The following is a 16,449-nucleotide window of genomic DNA, read 5'->3' on the forward strand; positions in this document are numbered from 1 at the left end:
TAAGCTTGAGGGGAAAAAATGCAAACCATGGGACCAGATTTTATTAGAATGGAAACAGGGACACTGTGCCTTGCAAATGGAGAAAATGCAAAGCAGCTGTCTCTGCACTCCCTGCCCTCTGCCTGCCTGCAGCTGTGTGCTCCCAGAGCTGGTGTAACCAGTGGTGCAGGAGCTGCAGAACCCTGCCCGTCCCTCTGCCCGCCGGGATCTCACGGGTGTCTCAATGCCTTGCCATTTCAGTTTCCTATTTGTTAATAAGGCCAGAGGCTTTGAAAAGTGCTGTCTGACTTAATCGCTATTGATCACAGATCCGAGAGCCCTGATGTGAAGGAATTTTAAATTTCAAGCTGCTGGCTATTTAACAACTTCTGACTTCAAAAGCACTGGGAGTCTCCTTCTCCTTTTAAACACACTTTGGACTTAAGGGAAATACAGTTGGTCCCTCGTTAACATGCACATCTCCTGTAATAATACAAGTGCTTGTGGTGTGAGCGCTCAGTTCTCACACTATGGGTACATATTTCATTCATGAAATCAATAGGCAATAACCGATCTCTGATCTTTATGGAACTCATTCACTGCAAGGGCACATTTTATGTGGTCTCACAAGGTAGATGTAAAACGGATGGTGTTGAAAAAGCCAGCAAGTCCTTGGCCCGAGAGCTGGGGCTGCTGCACCAGGCCAGGCACTGGCCCGATGTCCCTTCAGTGACACAAAGGTCTGGTCCCCACTGCCATGGGTACTACTGCAGGGTGACAGGCTGGGTTACAGCCCAGCGTCGGGGAACGTGAAGCAAGCTGGAAATTACAATGAAGCATGTGGAGAAGTCAGTAGAAACCATGCTAATCTCGTAGGATCTCCAACCCTATAATCTACACGGGTTTATGCCTGAATTTAGCTTCACAGTCATGCTCTTGGAAAGGAGTTTACTTAAAACTGAGGTGGCACATAGATCTCTTGGGCTAAAAGAGAGGTTGATCCACCGGAGATCTGCAGATGTTCTGGGCTTCTCATGGCAAGAGCAGAGCCTGCAAACGGGGCAGCTTTGTCCTGTGCTGGAGAGCACCAGGCATCCATGGGGAGCACCGCTTGTCCATGGGGAGCACTGTGTGCCCAGGGGTGCAGGAGCACAGGGTGAGCACTGAGAGGGAGCAGGGTGATACTTAATGGAAAGTGATGTGAGTAGGTGTCAGCCTCCAGAAGACAGAGTTATTTTGGATGTGAATGCTCAGGGGAGCTTTGTGAAGGTTCTTGCATAAAACTGAGAGTTGGTGTTTCTGAGGGTTTTGTTGTTGGTTGGTTGTTTTTTTTGTTTTTTTTCTGGGTTTTGTCAAAAAGAGAAAAGAAAGTCTCCCCTCCCTGAGCCTCCTCTTCCCAAAGAAAGTGAGCTAAGGGCGCGTGCAAAGCGCAGCTGTGCACCTCGCAGTTCCCAGCCCTAACGCAGCGGGCTCCCAGGTGCAGCCCTCCTGCACTGCCCAGTTCTTAGTCACCTCCTTCTGGAGAAGCTGTGAGGCAGAGTGAAACCCGTGGCCTCAAACTGTTTACAAAAGCTGCAGGAAGGCATCATTCTAAGTAAGTTCTGAATGTTTTTTTTGGTAGTGAGACACACTCAACCATGCAGCCCCAAACAGAAGCCCAAAGCTGCAAGTGGGGCTAATGGGAAGCTGCACCGAGCCATGCAGCACTGCATGCCAACCTGGGGCTGGTGCTGGGCATAGAGCAGATCTCATGGATCCTGAGTCTCGCTTCTAGGAGGTGGCAGCCTTGCCATTACTGCATTATTTCAGGGGTAGCTTTAAGGAAGAGAGGAGTCTGGCACAGGAACAACTTGCTGCAGTCTGCAGAAATCCTCTTGGGTCTCTGAAGGACCTCAGCAGCCCTGACCTAAGGGCTCAGCAGCCAAGGATTCAAAAGCCCTGGGTATGGCTCTTGTATGGCTGTTGCCCAAATAATTCGGCTCCTTGGTCTGTCTGTGACTGCTGTGGACTCATGCCCTATGGAGCTCCTGCTATCCTCCTTCAAGCAATAGCTGTGTAGAGTATACGTGCCCAACCCACTGGTTTTATGTTTTTGTTGCCCTCTTTTTTATGTTTTAATTAAAAAATATTAAAAAAATAAAAGGAAATGTGTTACGTATATACATTAATATGTGTATACATATTATATATTTCATCTACGGCCCAAGACAATTCCTCTTCACTCCATGTGGTCCAGGCAGGGCATGAGGCTGGATACCCATGGTGTAGAGCATTTGGTACCTGCTGAATATAGCAGTGCAGGAAAACCTTACAGCCTGTTGACTTGCCCACCCTACTCCTCTGCTTTGTCCCCATGCTGTTGGCTCTCCTCTTGGCAGCTGACTCAAAGCAGGTGTGAGGAAGTTCTATTCTCTCCACTGGCTGGGCTGCTTGGGCTGAGATGGAATGGTTGCACCCTTTGGACCACAGCTGCTCTTCATGGAGTTTGAGTGCTGCTTTGTTCACGAGCTTGTGTTTAAACAGTGTTCTAATAAAACATAATGCAAATAAATAAGCGAAAACACATTCTACTCACCTCCACCCCAATAAAATCCATTGTATACAGCTTTCTCTTACACAACCCATCTGACTCCAAGAACAAATGTCTCTAATTTCTTCTGGATGTTAAGCTTTGTGGAGATTTAAAGGGCAATTTCTCTCTCTTTTCCTCCATCTCTCACAAAGTATTACAATAAGGAACTGCAGTGACAGACAATACTTAAAGGTATGGTTTAAGAAGTGATTCATCTGTGAAACACAGTGTAGCATATTTTACTGTATTTTAGCTAGTAAAAGCTGTGCGTTCTAGCCCAGCTCTGTCATGCTGCAAGGTAAATTATACTTATAGGAATCCCAGCCACCTAGCTGAACATAAGTACCCTCTATACAAGAGTTAATGCAGTAGATTTGTACTTAGACATGTATTTGTAAAATATTTAAGCTGCATGAAAAGGGCATCTGTAGGAAGATATGATTACAGGATCACATAAGTGTAGCACAGTGCTGTCATATTTTAAGTTTAAACAGCGATCATTAGGCACTGAGGGCTGATGCTGCATGCGGGGAGGAGGGGAGATCTGGCAGAGTTGGGTGGGCTGTGGGGCAGGGAAGTGTGTAGTGATCTGAGCCTGCAAGGTGGCCCTGGCATGAGGGAAGTGTGTTTGCTGCACCGAGACCATCCTGTGTGGTCTTCTTTTGGCAGGAGAACAGAGCTGTGGGAAATCGCCTCCATGGTGCTCATGCTTTCTGCTTGCTGCGTTCCATGCAGAAAAGCACAGATGATCAGGAGATGCTCTTCTCAACTTTATAGTGGTAACTTGGCATTCTAAGGCTGCTAGTGCTTTCCAAATGCACACAATTTCACAAGCTCTCCGACATATCTGGGCAGTGAGTTGCAGCTTCCTGGCACAAAGCAGCTCAATCTGCTAGTTCAACAGCTTTCAGGAAAGCAGAGAACCCTGGTGTCAGTCCTAATTGCAGAGGGGCTGAATTGGACCTGCAGGAAACAACACAACCTCTGCCCTCTGACCACAAAGCCTTGCTGAGCTTTAAGCAAGCCAGACTTGGATCTCCCATAGGCTTGGGTCTTACTTTTTCACACAGTGCTAGCAGTTTTCAGCCAAAAGAAGAGGAGGACGTATTCAGGTGCTGCAGTAGGAGGTGAAGTATTGGAAACTTGTGATTGCAGATGCCTAGCCCTAAATCACACACAGTCTAAATAAGCTCCAAGTAATTGAAGCATTTTAGCAGCCTTCCACAGACTTCACAGAGCTCTGAAAGCATGTTTAAAGTTAAGTGCATGCTCGAGATCTGCTGAATCATATAGCAAATAAAATATGCAGAGCTGGTCTTTAATATAACCCACTGATTCATGTGAAAACTACACATTTCCCGCAAAGCCTACTTTGAATTAATTAATGAGCATTAAGGACTTCCATTTTTCTCGTGAAGAAGGGCCCCAAGGGACCACAGAATTTATGCTCAGACCCTGAATGATAGCAGCATGATCTTCCCATGGAGGCAAAGCTCCCAGCTCTTCCTGTGATGGCCAGGCCCATACAGCTGGCAGATGGGATTGGGCCGCCTCTGGCACTGCACGAGTCAGCAGGGAGGACCCAGTCTTTGGAAAAGGGGCCCAGTTCCTTTCATCCCATTGGGCTGCACATGTGCCCATGATTTTGAGAAGGAGGAGCGTCTGCACCCTGGGGAAAGAAAGGGAGGAGCAGAGGATTGGTCTTCCTGAATATGTTTCCAACATTTTACATGATTGCACCAACTTCCATTGTTGTCCTTACATCCTTCCTCATGAGCTCTGATCCCATGCTTCCCGAACAGCAATCTCTGTGCATTTATCAGTGTCCACCTTAAAACAGCCCCATTCCCAGCCGTATGTGGTCCTCCTTCCACTGGAAAAGCAGAGAAAAGGAAGGGGACTGTTATGGGCAGCACTGGAGCAGTAATGTCGGTACTGTGGTAAGAGGAGGAGTGAGCACAGCAAGATGAGTGCCTGGCATGCTGGTGGCATTACATGGCTATTATTCTTCCCAGTGGGGAAGAGATTGTCCAAGGGGAAGGACTGGCTTTTGAGGGACTTTTTGGTGAAGACACCTTGTGCTTGGCCTCAAACTGATCTTTTCAGCAAGAGGACTGAGGATGCCTGCAACTACAAGGAGCAATAGGATGAAGTCGGTCAGAAGGAGAATTGTTAAGATGGTTTCTGTGCAGGATATGGAGTGCTTGAGTGGACTCAAAGCACTGAATTATGTTCACCCGTTCTCTACTATTTGGCCTTGGGTACAGCGCATTTCAGGCTTCTAGTCCCCATCTGTGATAAACAGGATAGCAATAGTCAATCACCTCTCCCCAGGGTATTGAGAGGGTTGATCAGTCAACATCTCTAAAGGGTGTGTACCATTTAAAGAATTAAAGAAATGATAAGTATCATTATTATTAATCTTCCTGTGCCTCGGTTCCCCATCTGTAAACTCTCACCCAGTACATTCTGACTCCTGTTTTGGAGCTCTACCCCAGGATGTCTTGGCTGCAGATGAGTCCTCCAGCCACTGCAGCTCATAGCTGCAGCTTGCTTGGAACAGACTCTGGCAAGTGCTGAGAATCCCAAGTTTTGTTGCTTTGGAATCTTTAATCCTCCTCATGGTGTGTATTATCATTAAGGCAGTACATTCATGTTATCGTTGCAGAAGAAAACAAAGCTACTGCCCCCCTGAGTGCACATATGCCACTGTGCAGGCATCTCTCTGATGACCAGAAGCTCATGTCCCCCGGTGTCACATTCCTTGAGAAATCCCACTCCTCCTTTTTTGAAGGTTTACATTTTCTGGTGTCAAGTTTATGGCCTTTACCCATTTGCTTCAAACCCATTCACAGTGTAACTGTTAACATCTGAATTGATTTCCAAGACAGAGCTGCAAGTGGTCTTGTAAACAGTTGTCAACAACAGTTGTAATTAAAGACTAGAGAGTGCAAACACAGACCACAATAGCAGCCTGCAGGAGTTACACTGCTGCATTGGCTTTGGTGTGGAGAAGCCCTTAGGGCCCTGTCGCTGCTTACAAGGGCTTGCTGATGGTTATCCCTCTCTCCTTCCCTCTTCTGAAAGGAACAGACAAAAGAAAAGCTAACAGAACTTTTCCTTAGGGAAAGGCAAGGAGCTGATAGTGTGAGAAATGCCACCACGCACTTGTTTGACAGTGCCCTGTGGGACACCTACGCAACAGGAGATGGGACAGAGGTGACACCTCCCCTCTGCAAAAGGACTCTCGGCGCAAGGACATCTGTGTGGGTCCTGAGCATCGACCACCTCGCTGGGCTGGGAGGTGGAACAAGCCAAGGGATAGGATGGAACTTCTGGCCCCAAAACTCTGGAGAGGTGGTTACAGCAGAGTGCAATACCTGGAGCTAGCTCCAGGTAGCTGATTTCACATTAAAATTTGCCTGAGGTAACACTGAAGTAAATATACAAAGAGCTGTTGAGCCTCTGCCAGCTGCTAAGGAGAGCCCACACTTTGCTTAGCTCTGATCTCTTCACCTGTGCAGTCTCTCCTGTCTCCCAGAATGGACAGATCTCATCCATTTCAAAGGAAGTTCTCAAGCAGCTATGATCTTCTGTGTAATAGTTCTGTGCTCAGATCCTACACAGTGGTTTTTTTTTTTGTTTGTTTTTTGTTTTTTTTGCTAAGAGTGGACTCACGGGGCCTTGTCTACAAACAAAAACTTCCAGTGTGGCTGGGAGCACAGCCAAACTGCTGTGGGAAAGCAAGGGAGTTTGAACAACATGGTAAGAATGTGAAGAGCAATAATAGGATTTCTGGGGCTGTCTGGACTGTGGGAACTGGGAATGCTCCTGTGCTGAGAGAAGACTTCGGTATTTGTTGTCCTCTCCTGAGCTCTGACTTTCCTAGAAAGGAGATGGAGCCACTTGAAGGAGCCATGGCTTGCTCCAGGAGGGCTCCCCAGCCTGAGCTGCAGATAGGATTGCAGAGCATGCCATAATTCTTCTTATGAGATGCAGTTACATGTCCATATATATTTGTCACAGGTCATGCTGCTCAGGTAATGTGTCCTGATCCTCTCAGTCTCATCAACTTGCTTAATGCTTGTTAATTTCTAGCTAGTTTCTTATACACAGATGAAGAAGAATGACTTGGGAATGCCTCATACAGGAAGCAATTTTATCCACCCCTTGCATGATATATCAGAGAGCAGAGGTGAACCTCTTCTAGCAGCAGCACAGTTTTAGGTGGGTAACCATCTTAAAGTCACTGGGTCAGGAGGATAAGAAATACAAGGAGAAGGAAGCAGATTTCATGAGACATGAAGCTGTGGAGGGAAGGTTGAGTAAAGCCTTGGGTTTGCAGTTAGGTGCTGATTTGCATGTCTGCTTCATGCTGATGTACAGTGTAACTTTCCTTCTGTGCACATTTGGGGATAAAAACGTTCCTTTGAACTCTTCTGACTTGACTTCTGAACTACTCAAAGACAACAACTCTAAGTAGGTTTCTGTTCCGTGTTTAGAGCCCTAGTTAAATGAGCAAAACACTTTCTTCTAGGGCCTGGAAGGATTATGTAGTGCCTCTCTATCAGGTCCAGAATTACAGAAGTTACACAGTGCTGTTCTGGCTAACAGACTCCCAGTACTCCCGCCATCACAAGAGTATTCTCTGCTTCATATTTCATGTTTTCACCTGTGACTGGGGTGAGATTTTCACTTTTGCCCTCCGGATTCATGCTGGGATTGTACTGCCCTGAGGTGCTGCTGCGTTTCCCTGCTTCTCCTTGGTCAGTGCCATCACTGACATCCTCATCAGCCAGCTGTGTGTACTGACCGCTACACTTCCTAAAATGCTGTTGACTTTGCTGATGGTTCAAAGCGTGGGGAAGTTTTATGGGCTTCAGATCTGGATGCTTATCAGAGCCTGCCTGCTCTCCTACAGTACAAGAAGCCCTGTACGTGGTGAGCTGCATGCCAGCTCTCCCCAGTCTCTCCTTGCTCTGTTAATCTAGCAAGGTTGTTTTTCTTGAACTTGTTTTGTTTGTCAAATGGAGCATCATGCAGTGCCTGGAGCCAGGATGAAACTCTTGGAACTCAGTAGTTGTATGCTGCTGCTTCAGGAAGCTCAATTTACTTGGGAGGAGTTATTCTGAAGTAATATTTCCTTTCCTGTTTATTTTTCCTGACAGATCTTCTGCTCCTCCTGTGCCCCGCTACATTAAACCACTTACGTAGAAAGTAAGCAGTCTGGGTTTGTCCTTACGACTTCGCAGGAACCAGTTGCTTATTCCTGTTTTAATTCTGCCAGCAAGTGTTTCAACGAAAGCAACAACAAACCACCCACTGCAGTTGCTACATTTTGCTGTGGAGTTGTAAGTGAAATCACATCCTCATTTTAGGTTAATGGCCTGATACATGAATGCTGAAAGCTGAGTTTCATCCTGTGAAGTGCTGCAGCACTCAGAGGGAGGAGAGAGTCTGGAGACCACCTCCTTCACAGAAGTGAGCCCCTGGTGCCGCAGTGATGTCTGTGTCTACAAAAGCTGATGGTGTGGTGCTGCCTCTGACCAGAACAACAAGCCAGGCCCAGCTGGAGGAGAGAAGCACATCTTTGAACCAACATTCTCTTTTTTTCTCCCAGCACTGACTTCCATGGGCGGCAAAGAGAAGCATTTCTTCCTCACTTCGCAAGTGCTGTTTGAAACATCCTCTAAATGCTAATTTCATTTCACTTCCACAACAGTAGAAATAAATACAGCACAAATCTTCCTTCTTTGCAACATTTTTTTCTTGACTGCTGTATCCAATGTCTCTTCAATCTAGTATCTCTTAATAGTCAAGTAAAGAATTACTCATGGGACTATCCTTTTTTTGTCTTGAAGGCAGTCCCTATTACTCCACAGTATGGAAACCAACTGGGAAAGTAATCTATGTAAATTACATGTACTTTTTCAGGTTGAATCGCATTCCCTTCGCTCATGGTAATGAGTCACTTGGCATGAAGTGGACTTACTGTGAATGGAGAGAGCATATCAGGGTGCTGCTTCTCAAGAATTACTTCTACTTGCTGAATCTCATTTAGGCCTGGAACCACAAGGGGTGAGGCTCTGCTGTCAGCCTCTCTGCTTCAGCGACTGCACTTAATCACATTTTCACTGGTATAATGGGAGAAATGGCCCCAGCCTCCTGTTAACCTTGGATGCGGAGGATGATGGTCCTCAGGCAGTCATCATAGCTGCCTCATGCAGTTCACAAATACTGCCCACATGTTCTTTTTCCTTTAGTGATAGTGAGACAAAACCAAGACCCGATCTCAGTCAAGAGGAAGGCAGAAGTAAGCCTCACTCCAAGCGCGGTCCCTGAAAAATGACTGCTCTGAATGCATTCTGCCTGGGCTAATTCCTGCAGTCAGCTGCCATCTGAAAACTGGTCCTTTTTTGAATCTCAGCACTGAAACAGAGCAATGTAAATTGAATTACCACTCTGGAAAATCTTATTTTCATGTGGTTGGGTTTTTTTTTGTTTGTTTGTTTGTTTTTCCCTTACACAGTAATTAACTCAATGACCAGATGATGAGGTCTGGTTCCTAGACCAAAAGCACCGCTATCAGAAGAGCTAGAGTTTCCTGCTCACAGCTTTATGAATGCTACAGCAAAAGAAACTCCTGTGGGCACAACGCATTACATTTCCCTCAGCCTTACATAGGCTTACATAACATTTTCTTCTCTAGAATACCTAATTTTTATTTATTGTAATGGAAACAGACAACTGACACTGAAGTACTATGACACCATTGATTGATAGTAGAATGACATGTTACAATGTCACTTTCTTATGAGAATAACTGTCCTGTATTACAAGAGTAGTGAGTTGAAACACATCCTTTAGAAAGATGCCTACTCTCATTTTTAAAGCACCAAGTGATGCTGAGGCCCCTATCGTGTCAAATAAGGTCTTTAATTGCCCTTTCTGCTAGGACAGGGCATTTCTTTTCAAGACGGTTGTGGTGGGTGTTGGTTTTGTGTTGTCTTTTTTTTTTTAATTTAGTGTCATTGAGTTGCTCTGTGACCTTGGATGAGAAGGGATGGATCAGTTGTTTAAGGCTAAATTGATCTTGGAATTTATGTAGTAATATACCTGCTCTGGAGAGCCTCCAGACTTGTTTTAAACGAGCAAACCCTGGATAGAGTTTCAGGCTGGGTTCTTATTCTTTGTGTGCTCTAGCAGGGCATCAGTATGTGTTATCTCTGGCCTAGGGCATACATTCTGTTCAGGAGGTGGCCTGGGCTCAGTCCGTGTGTGTAACAGCAGGTACAGCATTCGGTCAGGGCTTTGTCTGCTCTGTGCTGACAGAGTGGCAATATTGATTCCTGAATTTGAGGAGCCGTGAAGATGAACCTCCGTATCCTTTTGCACTGCCATGGTATCCTGTAGATACCAAAGAGTGAAAACACCACTGTTATTTTCCTCCCAAAGCTGTGTGTTAGCACACCCTTGGTGTACCCTATTGTCTCATTATGCACTGCTTTGCGACACATCTCACTGCAAATTATAAGTGTAGCTTGAGTGACAGCACAGGTGAACCATCACACATCTGTCATCAGAGCAGCATTTAACTAATTAGGAGATAAATGATAATGCCGTTAAGAGCATTTTGAGACCAGTGAAAAATGTTGCAGTGATGGTAGGAACCTACCAGTCACTGAGATGGCTGGCGGGGCCATGCTGGTTGTGGAGTGTTACTTAGCTTTAAAGCAGCATCTCTCTGCCCTGATCTAGACAAATTACCTTTGTACCTCGATCCAAACAAACGCTGATCTCTCTCTTGCCATTGAACTCACCTTGTCTGAAACCCAATCTGACTACTTTATTCTACCTCTGCACTGGGAATTCACTCTATCATTAGCATTTCAATCTATTTAATTCACTGAGGGTCGCTGAGCAATGTAACCGAATCCATGCTAAGCCACCACTGGCAATTTAGCTGTCAGACAGTCTCACCTTCTATTTTTAGTAGCGCTCCAATTCCTTGCTTAAGGGGGTGCACGCTGAATTTCTGGATTAGCTTCCCCCGACCCCTCCATTGTATCGCTGTCAGTTATTGTTTAGCTGAGAGTCCTATTTACATTGTTCTATTATCCTAATTACAGCTTGTGAAGGTATGGACGGAGTACTTGGGCTTTATCCCCAGGCCAGTAACTCTGAGATTAAGCCCTCGTGTTCACAGCTGCAAGCACTTGGTATTGCTGTCCTGAAAGTCTTTTTTAAAAACACCTTTTCTAATTGCACAGCTGATACCTCCGAAATCTTGAGATCTGATGGCTTAGGCTGGGCACTCAGTTCCACCCTTTTGTTCTCTGTGACGTACTCCCAGTGCCTGAGCAGGCAAGAGGTGGTGCTGCCAAGGTTCTTACTTTCAGAAATAAGGGCTTAGGTTGAGGCAAGCAACTGTTCCATTTCTTCTCTAAAGTTATTTCAAGCAGCTGTGCTCCTTGGTTTTCTGTGTCTTTCATTCCTTCTCTCCTGCAAGGATTCCACTGCTTCTTAGCTTTGTATTTATCTACTCATGCCACTCTGTTCTCCCCAAGCTCTGTGTTCTAATGATATGCTATAGCATATGTTTAGTTTTGAACCAGCCTATGGCTCTCCTTAAGTGCAACTCAGGAAGCAATTTGTTCTCGTTAGTGAAGCTGTGCACACGTGCATGCTCTGCCTGTGTCAGCTACAGTTTGGTTGCCTGTTGCACCTGCTGCAGCTCCATATACAAGTCATCTTGAAGTGTAACTCAAAAAATAAGCAGAGAATAGTAAAACACATGTGCATAGGCTGTTTGGGATGAGAACAGACACGCTGAGCATTTATGTTCTGAAGTTCATCAGTAAACTTACTACGTTAAATTATCTCACTGGTTAGTTCTGCTTTACTTTGAGGATCAGAATTTTGATTTTACCTTCTCCAACATAAGCTTGGTGCAAACTTATTTGAAGTCAATAGACTTAACTTTATGAAACATGAGAGAGATTACAGCCTCTCAGGTTAAATGTAGGAAGGTGGTAGCATATGACAGAATATGTGACCAAAAGGTCAGAGGCTTGGCTTCACTAGCTCCCACTGATCTGCCCTGTGGCTTCATGGTCACCTAACTTCTCCCCGTTCTCCTTCTTCATGCTTTAGCTACCAGCTGCCATCTGGCCTTCAAATCATGTCACGAGGCTGAAGAAGCCAGCTTTGGAGTTCGAGGTTCAGAGGTAACTGATACAAGGCTGCTTTGCTTCTGATTCTAGCTCTACCTGCCACTGTGCAAATATTTTCCTGTGCAAGGGCTATGCAAGGATGAGTAAAGAGCTGTGGCTGTTCTCTAGGAGCGTCATTTCTGAGTAAGAAACTGGAACATTGATCAGGAGCTTCAGAAATATCCAATTCAGATTGTTGATGAATACATCCTGACTTTGGGCACATACCTCCTGTTAATACTAATGGGAATGTCACACATGAATGCTGGAGAATATTGCCCATTATTTTCGGTCCCAGAGCTCTGAGCTGAGATTCCCTGAGAAAAAATGGCCATTTGTATTTTGCAGGCTGCAATTCATTACATACAGTGCATGGTGACTGTTATTTACCTTACAGAACTGTAATGTGATAAGGAGTCTATGTAAGCCACTTAATGGTCTGTCTACCTTAAAGAAAATGTGTACCTGGTCAGGCTCTGATTTATGCCACTTTTTCACCCCAGTGCAACTCCATTGGCTTCAGTGGTGCTATCCCTGATTTATGCTAGTCTTAGTTGGAATTCATGAGTTTATGTGCTTTATATGACTCAAGTACATGAGGAAAATGTAGTCTAATAAAAAAAATCTGCCTGTGCACCGTGGCTGCAGGTTCTTTGCAAAGCCATTAACAGGGGTACTCCAAAAACACCTTCTGCTCCTGTGCAGTGCCTGTACATCCCAGAGGGCTGTATCCCATAGCTATGGAGATGTAACTTCATGATCTTGTGCTTGACTAACGCGCTGCTTTCTTGGCACAGCGGAGTGTATAGCTAGACAGAAGGTATGGCAAATCTTGTAGGATGAGAGTAAGAATTTGACTGTGGTAACGGGGGCTTTTTATTTTTCACATGGCAGATCAAGTTCCTTGCCTAAAACACAGGAACTTCAAACAGATTTTGTCCCTTCAGTCTGAACATGACTGCTCTCCTTATCTTAATCGTCTTGCTGCATAAGCACTTATCTTTTGGCTTTGGACAAAAACCAGTCCATTTACAATGCTTATACTGCAATAACAGCCAGGACATGCAGTGCAGGAATCCTTGTCTAGAAAATGCATAAACAGAGCAGGACACTGCTCTGTCCCAGTGACTCTGTGCTCCCATTATTGAGGACTTCTCCAGTTGCCATGGCAGCCTTTGTCACCTGGCCTTGCTGCGAGGGACGTGATCTTTCCTCAAATCTCTGGACCTGGGGAGTCAGTCTGAGCTCTGGTGAAGGTGCTGGAGAGATGTTCATCACAGCCACTCGGTTTCAGGTCAGCTCATCTTCCCTGGTACACCTGATTGCTGATGGTCAGCCTTGATACCTAAGACCACTCTGTAGTTGATCCTTGTTTCATTCTTCATCTTTCCTTGTGAACTTTACCTGCTATCCTGTTAAGCTCTTAAGCACATTTTCATCTAATGAATATGAGCATCAGGTACACTCAGGTGTCAGGTGTGAATACAGAAGCCAGGTGAGGGTTTCAGGGAAAATGATAAATCCATTTTGGGATTTGCTTGTACTGCAAATACAGCATGATAAATACTTATGTCGTGCTTCCTCGAGTTGTAATGCTTGGGTAGGTTTGGAATAGCCTTTGCCTAGCAGTGTGATGGCAGACTGAGATACTTTCATGTTCAGCTGCAATTTTTCACCAACAGCATTGGCTCTTTCCATCTAAAAGAAAAAAATGCTGCTGAGATCTTAAAATGGAAAGTGCATCCTTCTTAGCATGGTAAAACAGCAAACTGAAGGTTTGCTCTGCCTGTACTTAGCTGTAATTTATGCTTCTGCTCTGGTAAGGGGTCTGTTTGCCCTTGATGCATGTGCGTAAGTCCCATTAACATTAATAGGAGTTGAACACAAGCATTAGCTGACGAAGAATTCCCTAAATGCTGCCTTCAGTTCTAAAGCCAAGAGTCGGTCTCTGCCTCCTTTGCTCACCAGTTCCTCGCAGCCTGGAGCTGTTCCTGCTCCATGGCCATAGCTTTGTGTCAGCACCAAGACACTGACGTTGTCCCCATGTTGTGAAGGCTGAGGGCTGGGGGGAGGTGTCTGGGTTCCTTGGAAAAGCACAGGCTGAGCAAGAACTGCAGAGAGAGACATCAGCAAGGGGTGTTTTCTGCTTAGCTTAAGCTGTAATGAGCTCAAACCCCTGGGTGGCGGAAAAAGGGGTGGCAGGAGGAGGTGAGGGGAGGGGAACAACTTGTTTCAGGCAACGAATCAGTTGCTAATTCTGATCCAAAGCCATTTGCATAGATGATGTTGGCCTGGGGTAGGTTGGAAATATAAGGCATTCTGTAGACAGCTGCCCAAGGGAATGCTAATTAGCTGGCAGGCAATTAATAATTAATCAGACTTTTGTTCATTGTGAAGACAGTGTTTTCTTTGGCAGCTCCATAATGTTCCGAGCTCGCCTTGCCTTTCTCTCCCAGGCTGATATCATCGGGCTGGAACTAGGCTGCACGGCCACTTGCTTCTCGCTGCCTCTGGCACCCTGCGCCTGGTCTCATGTGCAGCCCGGGCCATGACCCCAGTGCTTGGCTGGGCTCTGCCGGCCCATTTAACAGTCAGAGGCTGAGAGGCGAAGGGAGTTGCTGCCGTGCTATTTTTAACCAGCGGAACGGTTAAATAATTCACATGCAAGAGCATGCAGTGGTCTGGGCTGCGCCTTGCACTTGAAAGGGGAGAAGAGCATTGCATTGCCCCTGCTTGACCCTCACAGGCACGGGTTCCCAGACTCTTTAACACAAAAACAAAAGTGCAAATAGGCCTCCAGGAGTTAAATCCCTGCCCCATTAGAAGCTGCAAGCTCCATTTATGGCTGCTCCCTTTGACAGGGGGCCTAGGCGGGCGTTTCTCTTCCTGTCTGCTAGACTTCATCTGGACTCCCAGAACTGGTGCTTTTGGAGAAAGTATGGCAGTGGTTTGGCTCTGAAAGGCTTGAGAAGAACATTCACGGCAGAATCTGTTCTGTAGAGCAGAAGAGATATCAGTGTGTTATTGAGGGAAAAACACACCAGTAGCAGTCTGCTCCAATTTTGGACAATTGGACATTTTCTAATTCTCACTCACTTCAGGTGAAGTCATTTGCTTTTGTTTGTTGAGGAGACATACATTTCTGTGAACAAGTTTTTCACCTTCAAATGGAGATAAAATGAGAAGATTTACTAACATTGAAAACTGATTTACTAACATTGAAAACTGATTTGAGCATAAATTACCTGTCCTGGTCTTGAGATGCCTTTATGATTATTGTATTAATGAAGGGAAATGGCTTTAAACTGGAAGAAGGTAGATATAGACTAGATATTAGGAAGAAATTCTTTACTGTGAGGGTGGTGAGACACTGGCACAAGTTGCCCAGTGAGGTAGTGGATACTCCCTCCATGAAAGCATTCAAAGCCAGGCTGGATGGGGCTGTGAGCAACCTGGTCTAGACAGAGGTGTCCCTGCCTACAGCAGGGAGTTGGAAATAGATGATCTTAAAGGTTCCTTCCAACCCAAACCATTCTATGATTCTATGATATCAAAATTTTAGGACACCAGTGTAGGGCAGGGAGACACTATTTTTACGTGACATGGGGAAGTGCTGGAAAAGACTGTCATAACTCATCTGCCTGTGTACCCTGAAAGTCTTTGATCTGTGATTGAATGAATTGAAGGCCTTGAACTTCTAATAGACCATTCTTGTACTCTTGCTCTGAGTCTGCTTGCCATCATCAGTAGGTAATTCTTAGTGTTTTCAGCAGAAATTGTTAGTTTCTGGTTAATTTGATTTAGGGGGCTGAGATTTTACAATTAGGAAAACATTGCATACTGTGTAGGCAAAAGAAACCATGCTAAGCCCTTGTCCATTGAAGAAAAGCCATGAACTCAGTACTCTAAGCATGAGGGAATCCACAGAGGAGCTCAACTTTGAAAGACAAATGCGCAGCAAACCAGGCTTCACTGATTCTGCTGTTAATAGGACTGCTTGTTTTCTTTGATTCCTACGTGTTAGCTCAGCTGTGTTTTGGGACCGAACAAGATCTTTCCATTAGTTCAATTTCAAACACATGGTAAATGACTCTGTGCCTGAAGCACCCCAGATTCCCGGGTGGTCTCTCTGCAGAGACCGGGGCTGCCTTGCTTCTGAGATCAGGCAAGACGTGGCTCGTTCACGTTGCTGTAGTTAGCACTCGCTGGATCGCAGCAAAGCTAATTAGTGCGAGGAGGAGGAAGGGGAATCTCTCATGTGTCCCAGGTTAGAGGTTCTCACTGTGTCTTCACACCCCAAACCATGACATTTGTTGATGGAAGTGTGTGAAGTCTCGTTAAAAGAATGCGGCTTGTGATGATCCTCAGTGGCTTTAATGAATCATTTGCGGCCTGGGTGACTCAGCCAAGCCAGGACGGCAGCCAGCAGCCGGTCAGGGGAGCCCTGCTGAAGGCTGAGGCTTTGACAGCACGCATTGATATCATGCTCAAAAGCATAGCGTTTTGTAAAGGCCAGATGTAACCCGTGTAAGGGCTGCCTACTTCTGAAAGAGCATTAATAGAACACCAGCAAGGAAAGCAAATCTGGCATCAGAGCCAGATTTTTCTAGCCAAAAATGTAGGCAAGTGGGTGGAAAGGCTGGACATCCAATATTCGTATTTGAAAATGGATCTGATAGCACACTT

At 45.6% G+C, this 16,449-nt stretch overlaps 1 protein-coding gene and 1 long non-coding RNA gene across 2 annotated transcripts in view; both read left to right on the top strand.

Annotated features, from left to right (window-relative positions):
• The window catches only part of LOC110406609, a 40,888-nt gene extending 32,589 nt beyond the window's left edge, over positions 1-8,299 (top strand). The window contains exon 3 of the long non-coding RNA XR_002443520.1: positions 7,720-8,299. This is a non-coding gene — a long non-coding RNA (uncharacterized LOC110406609). The remainder of the gene's footprint in view (positions 1-7,719) is intronic.
• Positions 12,621-16,449, top strand: part of GALNT9 (polypeptide N-acetylgalactosaminyltransferase 9) — a 375,903-nt gene continuing 372,074 nt past the window's right edge. Inside the window, exon 1 of the mRNA XM_021412958.1 lies at positions 12,621-13,057. Within this exon, the coding sequence (XP_021268633.1) occupies positions 12,854-13,057 (204 nt within the window). The 5' untranslated portion in view covers positions 12,621-12,853. The remainder of the gene's footprint in view (positions 13,058-16,449) is intronic.

The sequence above is a fragment of the Numida meleagris genome, chromosome 14 (assembly GCF_002078875.1).
Source record: "Numida meleagris isolate 19003 breed g44 Domestic line chromosome 14, NumMel1.0, whole genome shotgun sequence".
Taxonomy (NCBI): domain Eukaryota; kingdom Metazoa; phylum Chordata; class Aves; order Galliformes; family Numididae; genus Numida; species Numida meleagris.